The sequence below is a fragment of the Chenopodium album genome, chromosome 12, assembly GCF_948465745.1.
Source record: "Chenopodium album chromosome 12, dcCheAlbu1.1, whole genome shotgun sequence".
Taxonomy (NCBI): domain Eukaryota; kingdom Viridiplantae; phylum Streptophyta; class Magnoliopsida; order Caryophyllales; family Amaranthaceae; genus Chenopodium; species Chenopodium album.
The window spans coordinates 15,648,877-15,660,145 of record NC_137845.1 but is presented as its reverse complement, the minus strand read 5'-3'; the positions used below and the strand labels follow the sequence as shown (position 1 = coordinate 15,660,145).

General features: G+C 33.2%; 1 protein-coding gene across 1 annotated transcript in view; it reads left to right on the top strand.

Moving 5' to 3' along the window:
• Nucleotides 1-243: 243 nt before the first annotated feature.
• Nucleotides 244-11,269, top strand: part of LOC145570409 (cyanidin 3-O-glucoside 5-O-glucosyltransferase (acyl-glucose)-like) — a 33,600-nt gene continuing 22,574 nt past the window's right edge. Inside the window, exons 1-4 of the mRNA XM_081629482.1 lie at nt 244-553; nt 753-819; nt 6,104-6,156; nt 7,096-7,171. Of these exons, the coding sequence (XP_081485608.1) occupies nt 413-553; nt 753-819; nt 6,104-6,156; nt 7,096-7,171 (337 nt within the window). The 5' untranslated portion in view covers nt 244-412. The remainder of the gene's footprint in view (nt 554-752; nt 820-6,103; nt 6,157-7,095; nt 7,172-11,269) is intronic.

Below are 11,269 nucleotides of genomic sequence, written 5' to 3'. Positions count from 1 at the left end.
GATTAAAGGGAAGCCAAAAAAAAAAAAAAAGAAAAGAAAAAGATGAGTATATTATTAATTTATTACAGTGGTCAACAATCGGTGGTTAATGATCACTCACATGTCTTCATCACCTTTAAATATTGAAAGTCATAAAAAGGTCGGAGTAGCTCAAATTTTCAATATTCATTTGTGGAATATTGGGGTTACCTTTTTGAAAGCGAAATTAGAAATTAGAAATAATTATAAAAAGTTTTGCCACAATATAGAAACAAAATACGTGTAATGTGCTTAAACAATTAATTTAAGAAGAAATCGAAGTTGGAAGACGTAACTATCATGTTTTTAGACTATAGTACCATTTAATATATTTGTAACATATTCAATTAAACTCATAGTTGGTAAGTAATTGAGAGAGAGAGAGAGTTTCGCAATGAGGGTTGGAGTTGGGTTGTGCTTGTTGCATTTATGCTTAGCATTGTTGAGAGGGATTGCTAGAAGTGAAGGCAAAGAGTATAATCGTTACGACTTTCCGAAGGATTTCATATTTGGTGCTAGTACCTCTGCTTATCAGGTACGTATTTTCACTTCTACTTCTCGATTTTCATATAATTTAACAACCACGTAAAAATATACTTAGGATGTTGTAAATCGTATGGTAACAAATGATACAACTCGACTTGGCTTGTATGAATCAATGCAAGCTTCGTTCAGATTGATGATTAAAAATCGAAAAATCTAATTTAAATTTAAATATTAATTTGTATTTGAAGGTGGAAGGAGCAGCATTAGAGGATGGAAGGAAGCCTAGCATATATGATACTTTTGCCCATCGTTTGGGTAAGTAAACCTTGTTTCATAACTTTTATTTACTAAAGCTCAGCTTACATGAATGATATGATAGACATTTTAGTATAAAAAAAGATGAACAAATTTCTTCATGAAACACATAATTAGTGCTTTTTTTTCCACTTTTTATCTATTTTTTTTTTCTCCCTTCATTTTTTAGTGTTCTTTCTCTTCTCAACCCATGGTGTATTACACTATATATATAACCACCGATTTGATCTTATTATATATTTGTCCTAATTACTTTTTGCTCGGTCTTTAATGTGTACTTGTGACGACAATATATATATTAGACACGTGTAACTGAAAAATATATAAAAATAGAAACTAGAATTATGACTATACACATTTAAATGAACTTAATTAGACTAGACTATATTGTACTACACGGGATTATATGTTTTCATAGAGGTTAAAGTTTTTAAGTTTGAATAGATTGAGAATTAAGAAAATATAAAATAATAGAGTTAAAACTATAACATTCAAAGATATTTAATAGATTATATTATCAATGAAAGATAATAAAGCTAAAGGCAAAAGCATACGTTCATTTTTATATAAAAAAGCAATTACAAGCCTAAAGAAAAAAGATTTTTTTGTTTTTTTTTTTTTTTTTTTTTTGGGTGGTAGTGGGGAAGGTGGGAGAGTGAGTGGAAGGTTAAAACTTCCCCAACTAAAAAAAAATCTAGCTAAGTCCCAATGAGATAAGAAGTTACGCTAAGCCATATAAAACTATGCCGTTGTCTAGTGCATCTATACTTATATATAAAGACAATTCATGGTTTGGTTTAAAAGGATATTGCTACACTTTATTGTTTTATCAAAATACCAAACATGTCCTACTAATATGATATAATAAACTTTATTTTTTTTTTGAAAGTATTCTCCTTTATATTTATATTACATGGATAGCTATTGTAGCCATTATAGCCAATAGGTATCACATGATTGTAAATAGAAAGATCATTATGAATCAAAGGGAACATTATTTTGTTTATCATGCACATTTTTTTTTCACGCACAGCACCAAAACTCACGCAGCACAGCACCAAAACTCACGCAGCACACACCGCTCCACAAGGCTGCGACACCACACAAAACACGAGCACCACACAAAACACCTTGCAATACGGTAGACAACCACGCAGCACTACACTCGAGCACCGCACAACCAAACCAAAACAGCACGCACAAACCACTGCCACATACTTGAACTCGCACCACGCTAGCAAGGCGCAGCACACAACACGCACCACCACGCACTAAAGTAAGCAGCAACACACGCAAACCAAAAACAGAACGCTCAAAACAGAACACACCAATGATGTGCACCAAACCAAAAAAAAAACATAAAAAAAACTCATATGCTGATGAACCAAAAAAAAAATAAACAAAATAAAAATAATAATCACATGATTGTAAATAGAAAGATCATTATGAACCAAAGGGAACATTATTTTGTTTATCATGCACATTTTCTTTTCTTTTCTTTTTTTCCTTTTTTAAAAATTTTCAGCACAGGAGCATTAGTACTCCTTCCATTTTTGTAGTGCCTGTTACATATTACCCCCTCCGTATTTTAATTAGTACACTTATCAAATGTGGACATGTTTAATAAGTGTTACTTTTTTTTTTTTTTTTTTTTTTTTGTAAAAAGTTACATTTTAATAATATAATTATCTCTCCTATTATGATCCCCACTCAAACTCACTACTACTTCCCCCCTCAGATTTGTTACTTTTTAATAAACTTTTAAACCTACTATATTTTTATAATTTTTTAATAATCTAACCACTCCACTTACCTCTTATTTAATTTAAGTCAATTGAATTGCCTAAAATATTTTCAAGAAAATCTAAATTAAAAAATTTGATATTATGAAAATATATTCCGGGAAAATCGAACAAGATCCCACACGATTTTAATGTTTTATTTTTAGTGTATAAATTATAAAAGACGCTCAAAAGAGTGTGTGCAAAAGTATGTTTAGTAAATGTTGCGATTTTAAAAAAAAAACGGAGTCTTATGTAATTGCTTGCAAGATATAAAGACTTTCATACATTTAAACTTTAAAGCACTAAGTAAGACGTTAATTGTAAGGACTACATTTATTTTATGGAAAATTCACTTACAAGCTTGTGTTTGCATCCCTTCCAATTATAAAATCATTAATTTTTATCCAAAAAGAAAGAAAAAAAAATCATTAGTTACCATTTTTGTAATTAATATTACTTGCCGTTTATTTATATATATACCTCAGTATTCTTTCTATTCCACTGAGTTACTTTTATTTTTTTTGACGCATTTATCAATACACATTCTCTATTAACTTGTTTATATCTTTAACACATGTTAATAAAATAAGAACGAGGGATATAGCTCAAGTGGTTAGAGCTTCCGTCCATGTCTAAGATAGATTCTCATCACCTACCCCTGTGGCTCTATAAACACCAAAAAAATAAGTTAATAAAATTTATAAAAGTACATATTGAGATTGATTAAATAAGAACTTTATTTGATGATGTTTTTTCTTACATTTTGGAAAGAATTGAAGATTTTAATAAGGGGTAAATATTTGATTGCAAATATCTTCAATATATTAGCAAGATTTATGAATTTAAGATATTAATAAAGCACTAAGCGCAATGAATTAAAGTAGACCCCATATGACTATAGTTGCTCTTATATATACATGAGATTTTTGAAGATTTTATGCCATTTTGAATAGTTAAAAAATTTCATATAGAAAAATCATTGTGAAACAAAGAGAGTATAATATATTGGTATATATTATTATAAGCTAAGTTTGATTTAAATATTGAGATGAATAATCTAACAAAATCATATATGATCACATTTTACTTATGTACAATTTTTAAAAGGTGGTAAATAAGGATGGTATTATGCATATTTTTTAGATGTTATAAATAAGATAAATTGGACGAAGTGTAATTCTTTCCATTTGGGGATATGATTGATTAAAGGTGATCAAGAAAAATTAGTTGTAAAAAAATAAGACTTTCATTTAATTAGGGGATTTTTTTTTTTAAAGTGGAATATAATGATGATATTTATTTGTTTTAGAAACAACACATCTACACTTATTAAAACTTAATTTTCCTGCACTTATCATATACGAAGTATAAACTTAGGCCCTGACCTGTTCACCTTGTTTTCACGTATTTCGGGTCTAATATATTTAGATAAGTTAAGTTAAGAAAAAAAAAATTTAATAGGATACAGTTACTCAAGTACAAATTACAACTACTACCACTATTTCACATTTTTTGCAACTTTGAAGGGTGCACGGACTCCTATGCAAAATTTGTTTGTGAGTGTAAAATAGAGAGAGAAAAATAGGAATGCATGTGATGAGGAGAAAGATAGAGAAAAATGACAACTTAAAAAGGAAATAAAACATTAGTTGTAAATAATGTGTAGCATCCATTTCTGGTAAAGGTTGTAAAAAATATGAAACTGAGGTAGTAAAATAAGTTTTAATAAGTTCATAATAATTTAGGTAATATAATAAGTTCAAATAAGTTCACTTAAGTTCAAATAAGTAAAAATCAGGTGAATAAAACCTACCCATAACTAATTAAACTTGTCTAAATTTATTAGACTTGAAATAAGTAAAAATAAAGTGAATAAACAAAGTAATAAACTCTTATAATACTAAGTATAGTATATTTAGCTAAGTTCAATTACGATAACTCCGCTTTAAATTAGTAAGATTTTAATAAATATTTTAATCAGTAAAACTCATTGATTTCAAAGAGCATATATATCCAATAGCAGATTAGTGAAAAATAATTTTTTATAGTGAAAATAGTTTTAGTTTAGTGAAAATAAATTCATGTACAATAAAAATATTTTAATTTCAGCAATACAAAAACATTTAAATTCAGCCAAAATAGTTTAGGTTTTCGTACATAACATGTAAAGAAAACATAAACTATCAATTCTAATAGAGCTTATTTTTCTAAATTAGTGAAAACTATAATGAACAAAATAGAGCCTTTCTTTGAAAACTTTTACCGTCATTAACAAAACTTTAATTTGTCTTTATAAAATGTTACTCCCTCCGTCAATTATAATGTGCAAATTTGGAATATAAACGGAGGTAGTATTATATTCTAATGTTGTCTAAAATCTTTTTCAAGTAATTAGTCATTCTATTAATTTTAAATTGATTTGATATCTACATTTAAAGTTGGTTGACGCGTGCTACGCACGCGGAGATCCAACTAGTAAGTGAAAAGAAGAATGTTATTTTATCAATTACGCATTTTTAAGTTGAAGCCAATTTTTTTCAAAAAAAAAAATGTTAGATATTGTATATTATAAGGGTCTGTTAGAACTACGGAATACATTACGAGTATATGCTTATTTACAATGGTAAAATGTTAGATATTGTATATTATAAGGGTCTGTTCTCTTCAGCTTAATTTTAATTCAATTTTAATTCAGTTCAGCTCAGCTCCAATCAGTTCAATTCAGTTCCTAATTTCCTTATCTCATAAATAATTCATTTCAGTTCAGTTTAGTTCAGCTCAGCTCCAATCAGTTCAGTTCAGCTCAGCTCAACTCAATAAATCAGAAAAGGCCCTACGTTTATGGTCCTAAATACTTTGTGCCATAAATCCAGATTTTTTCTTTTGAATTTGAGAGATCGGGAGAAGATAATAAAGGCCTAATTTGTTCACCTTATTTTCACTTATACCAGGTCTATTAAGTTCAGATTAGTTCTATTAAGTTAAAATAAGTTCAGTCCATAAAAATTAAGTCCTAATAAGGGCTATTAAAGTTTAAATTACAACTAAAATAAGTTTTAAGGTGCGTTTTATTCATCTGATTTATACTTATCTTAACTTTTTTGAACTTATTTGATTTTATTAGCCCTTATTAGGACTTATTTTTGTTATAAATTAAACTTGGGTAGCCTTGATTAACCCTTATCACAACTTATGTTAACTTATCTGAATTTATTTTTCTAGAACTTATTTTATTTGAACTTATCTGAACTTATTAACCCTTATCTGAACTTATTTGAACTTATTAACCCTGAAATATGTAGGAATAAGGTGAACGGCACAAAGCCTTAATAAGTTCAATTAAATTCAGATAAGTTTAGTAAATTTCAGATAGGTGAAAAGCAGGTGAATTGAACACATAGGCAAATGCCTCTATATACATATTCCTCTTGAAATTAACAATTTTCCATCTACGTACTAACTTGCTTTGTTTCATTAATTAAGTAAATTGTAATTTTCAGAGTATGACATGGGTAATCCAGATGTAGCATGTGATCAATATCATAAATACAAGGTGATCAATCAATATTTCATTATACTTCCTCCGTTTTGTTTTTAGTTGACACCGTTTGATTTTTACACTATTTACACAACATGTTTTGACTCGCTTTTGTGGTTTATAGATATGATAAAACATATTCATGTGGGATCTTGTTTGTATCGTTTCAATCTACTACCTCCGTTTTACGAATCGTTGCAAATTATATGAAACGGAGGTAGTATATTTTACGGATTTTTCACTACATACCTCTGAGTTTTTTGTTTATTCACCATATACCCATGAAATTTTTTTAATTCACCATATACCCCTGAGTTGTTACAAAAATTCACCATATACCCTTAATGACAACAAGATGAGTGGAATTTGGTTAATTATGCATCGAAACTACCTTAGATCTCCCCCCCCCCAAGTCTCTAAAACCACTCTTCTCCTTTCTCCAACCCCTGATACCACTCTAAATCTCCATAATCATATTCGTATGATTCATATGAGGATGAAAAAAGGAAATTTGAGGTGGTTTTAGGGGTGGGGAAAAGGAATGTGAGTGGTTTTGGAAATAAGGGAATGTATTTAGGGTGGTTTCGGGTCATAGTTAACCCTGATGACTGACGAAGTTTACAATCATTAAAGGGTATACAGTGAATTTTTGTGAAAACTTGGGGGTATACGATGAATTTACAAAAGGATATATGGTGAATAAACAAAAAAACTCATGGGTATATGGTGAAAAAACTGTATATTTTATTAATATCCACTTTTTATAATTTTACAATGTTGATAATTAGAGATATTAATCGTTAAAAAACAAGTGTTGGCAAAGCGTAATAATAGAAAGGAGTTAACTAAAAAAAAGAAAAAGTATTATTTTATGAGGATTTTTTTCATTCTAAACTGGCTAGATTGTTATTATTCAAAATATTCAATAATTATGAATGTCATCTAATGCACCAGGAAGATGTTCAACTCATGGTGGAAACAGGATTGGATGCTTATCGATTTTCTATATCGTGGTCAAGATTAATTCCAGGTACAATTACAATCTAAGTAGTACCTTATGAATAACATATTTTTTAAATTAATTTATTATTTTCTCCGTCCAGAAACAAATAAATATATGACATTTATTATTATTTTAGGGTTTATGATATGTCAATCTAGACAAACCTCTATCTATACTAATCTATCTATTAAAAGACATTTTTAAGAAAGTCCATGTGTCACTTAAATCCCTTTTCATAACGTCACGTCACCTACTCAATCTCTCATTATACCACGTCACCAGTCAATCAACGTTTATTATTATGTCACGTCACTTAATTAACCAACATTACACCATTTAAAAAAAATGAGGATAAAGAGATTCGAACATCCAACCTCTTATAAGAAAAATGGTTATTTGCAAATGACAAGGTTCATCTAGTTCCTGCTAGGGTTTTTCCTCTTTCGGGGGTTTTGATCTCGGTTTTCCGAGATTGATCATGGCTCTAATTAGTGATAATTATGACAAAATTGCTAATGAGACACCACACAGCGATGATGAAGAAGAGATAGATTGGGTGGTGGATGGTGGAGCTGAAGAGGAAGCAAAGGTTGCGTTAGGAGTGGTTGGCCGAATCTGGACTGATAGACAAGTGAATGCGAATGCCCTTATGACCATGATGAAACGTGTGTGGAACCCTAAGCATGGTATGGAGGCAAATTGTATTGATAAAAATATATTCTTTTTCCAATTTCACCATTGGAGAGACAAAGCAATGGTCATGGATGCACAACCATGGCACTTTGATAGACATGCCCTTGTTCTTAATGATGCGCAAGGGGATGTAAAGTTGTCTGAGATACCACTATTTTTTATACTTATTTGGGTTAGTATATATGCTTTTCCTTTTAGTAGAAGAAATAATGCTAAGAATGCAAGAGCAATTGGCAATAAATTAGGCTCTTTTATGAGCCTAGGTGATGATGTTGCTGAAGGAATCACCAAATCTTTAAGGCTTAGGGTGTTGCTTGATGCCCGAAATCCGTTGAAGGATAAAATTCTTTTGAAGATGAGAGGTGGAGTTAAGGAGCAGGTGACTGTGATGAAAAATTACCACTTTTCTGTTATTGTTATGGTAAGCTTGGTCATGGTGAGAAGGATTGAGATGAAAATGTGGGCGATGTGACAGCTCGAAGGAGGTTCAGTGATACTTTGAGGGTAGCTTCTCCATGGAAGGTGCAGGGTATAGAGGGTGAGGGTAGTAGCGGGGAAGGTAAAAGTTGTGCAAGAAAGCTCTTCATCGTAAAGAAACCTATGAGCAAGCAACTGATAGTTAATTCTGTGGCTACTAATTTTGATAATCCTCAATAGCCGTCCCCTGGGGTAGACAAAGAGGCTTTGGAAGAAGGGGTGTTGCGGAATGTGGTGAGAGCTGGTGTGTTGAATGAGGTAGTGGAACCCAATTCGGAGTCTGTTAAGCAGGGAGGAGATTTCCAGCTTGATGTACGGGGAGGGCCAGGTAGCTTTGTTGTGGGTGTGACGGGGAACAATACAAAGAGCAAGGAGGCAGGTAAAATGATGAGCAAGCTAAAGAGAGTAACTATTCATCATAATGATGATGCTACTATGACGTGGGATGAGTCACACTATGCTCGGGTTGGTGAAAAAAGGAAGGAAGGAGATGTAGAAGAAGGGAAAGTCATGGAGATGTCAAATGAGGAAAAAAAGAAGTCAAATGTGGATGTAGGTGGAACGGATATGGTCACAAATTTTGAAGTAGCGGAGGTTGGTAATACCCAACCCCGCGAACAACAATGAAAATCTTGAGTTGGAACTGCCGGGGTTTTGGCAACCCCCGGAAAGTTCGAAAACTCCAATCATGGTGTTGGAGAAATAGCCCAAATATAGTTTTTGTGAAACTATGATTGATTCAAATAGACTTGAGACAATCCGAGGAAGATGTGGTTTTGAAGATGGTTTATGTGTAAGTAGCAATGGTAATTCGGGTGGCGTGGGTCTTTGGTGGCAAGGAGTTAATGCTCATATTTTCGCCTACTCTAATCATCACATTGCGGAAGTAATTCGGAACGAATTAAATGTGCCTCTTTGGGCAGCGGTTGGAGTGTATGGTTGGTCGGAGAATGGACGGAAACACCTTAATTTTGAGCTTATGTAGTCCTTAAAGGAGAGTATTGAAGTGCCTATCACTTTTTTTTGGAGATTTCAATGAGATACTGACTGAAGAAGAGAAGTAAGGTGTGGCGGTGCAAAGTGAAAGAAAAATGGATTTATTTCGTGAGGCGGTGGATGCTTGTAATGTTCTCGATTTTGGGGTAGAAAGGATGCATTTTTACGTGGAAAAGAGGGAATGACCCGGGGCGGGTAGTTAAATAAAGACTAGACAGGTTTTTTGTGTGTGAAAGATGGTTAGACCTTTTCCCAAACCATGTTGTGCAGGTTCTGCCTTTGTATTTGTCTGATCTTGCTCCCATTCTTTTGCAAAAGAGGGAAAAAATTCGTAGAAGGGGCAGGAAAAAAAGGTTCCATTTTGAAGCCTTATGGCTACCCAAGCCGGAGTGCCATAATGTTATTAAAAAAGCGTGGGAGGACAGTGCGGGTCTCATGATGGAGGAAAGGATAGAAGGTTGTGCATCTAATTTGGGTGTATGGGCAAGAAAATCGTTTGGAGATATAAGAAAAAAAATCAGTGACAAAGAGAAGGAGCTTGGAGAATGGCAATGTTGTGAACCTGATGGGGGAATGCTGAGTGTTTGTAAGAAGATTGTTGCTGAATTAGACGAAAGAGCCTAGCTCAGAGGAAGTATTTGAGGCGCTTTCGAACATGCATCCAAAAAAGACACCGGGGATCGATGGGATGCATGCACTTTTCTACCAAAAGTGGTGGAGTATTATTGGCCCAGACGTTGTCAAATTTGTGCAAGGGTGGTGACATTGCAGTGTTGACATCTCGAACATCAAGAAGACTTGCATAGTTCTCATTCCCAAATGCAATGAATCGCGTCGAATGAGTGAGTTCCGCCCCATCAGTCTCTGTAATGTTGCTTACAAAATTATCTCTAAATTGCTTGCAAATAGGCTCAAATAATTTTGCCGAATATTATTTCCCATCATCAAAGTGATTTTGTGCTGGGTAGATTAATTACAGGCAATGCTATTGTTACGTTTGAAATTTTTCATGCCATGAAACGTAGAGGGGAAGACAAAATGGGGACAATGGCGCTCAAACTTGATATGAGCAAAGTCTATGATCGGGTGGAGTGGAGTTTTGTTGACATGGTAATGCACAAATTTGGCTTTTGTGATGGCTGGGTGAGGAGAATTATGATGTGCTTAACGAGTGTCGAATACATTTTTAAACGGAATAGGGTTGTTGATGATTATGTTGTTCCGGCTAGAGGGTTTAGACAAGGAGATCCTATCTCCCCGTACTTATTTCTGTTATGTGCAGAGGCCTTTTTAAATTTACTGAGTAAAGTTGCGGATGATCAATTGATACATGGAGCTAGGGTATGTAGAGGGGCTTCACGGGTTTCACACTTGTTTTTTGCGGATGATAGTTTTGACTGAGTTTGAAACTCAAGTTTTGAAAACAAAAGTCAAAGTAGCGATAGGGACGGAGAATGATTCAGAACATTCTGCGATCCTAAATCATTCTTGTAACGCTGATACCTGCAAACTAGGGTTAGTTAAACAGATAAAAGCGTTAAGAAACGCGTATCTTGCACCGTCGAGCACACGTTTCTGGAGTAACCAATTTTGTTTGACGATCTTCCTCAAGCTAGGGGATATCGCCTGAAGACTACCACGCTTGCAGTTGCCTTCAATTTTCGCTGTTTTATGACCTTCTTCCACATCCTAGGGAATATGTTCGAAGATAACCTCGCTTAAAGTCACCTCCTGTTTTCTGACAACCTTCCTCATCCTAGGGAACGCCGTCGAAGATAACTCCGCTTGAAGCCATCCTCAGTTGTCCGACAACCTTCCACATCTTAGGGAACGCCATCGAAGATAACTCCGCTTGAAGTCATCCTCATTTATTTTGATAATATTCCGAAGAAAATTACCGAAGACCAACGCTTGTTGATCCTCAAAGCTCGCTTGAACTTCGCTGATGTTGATGTTGTG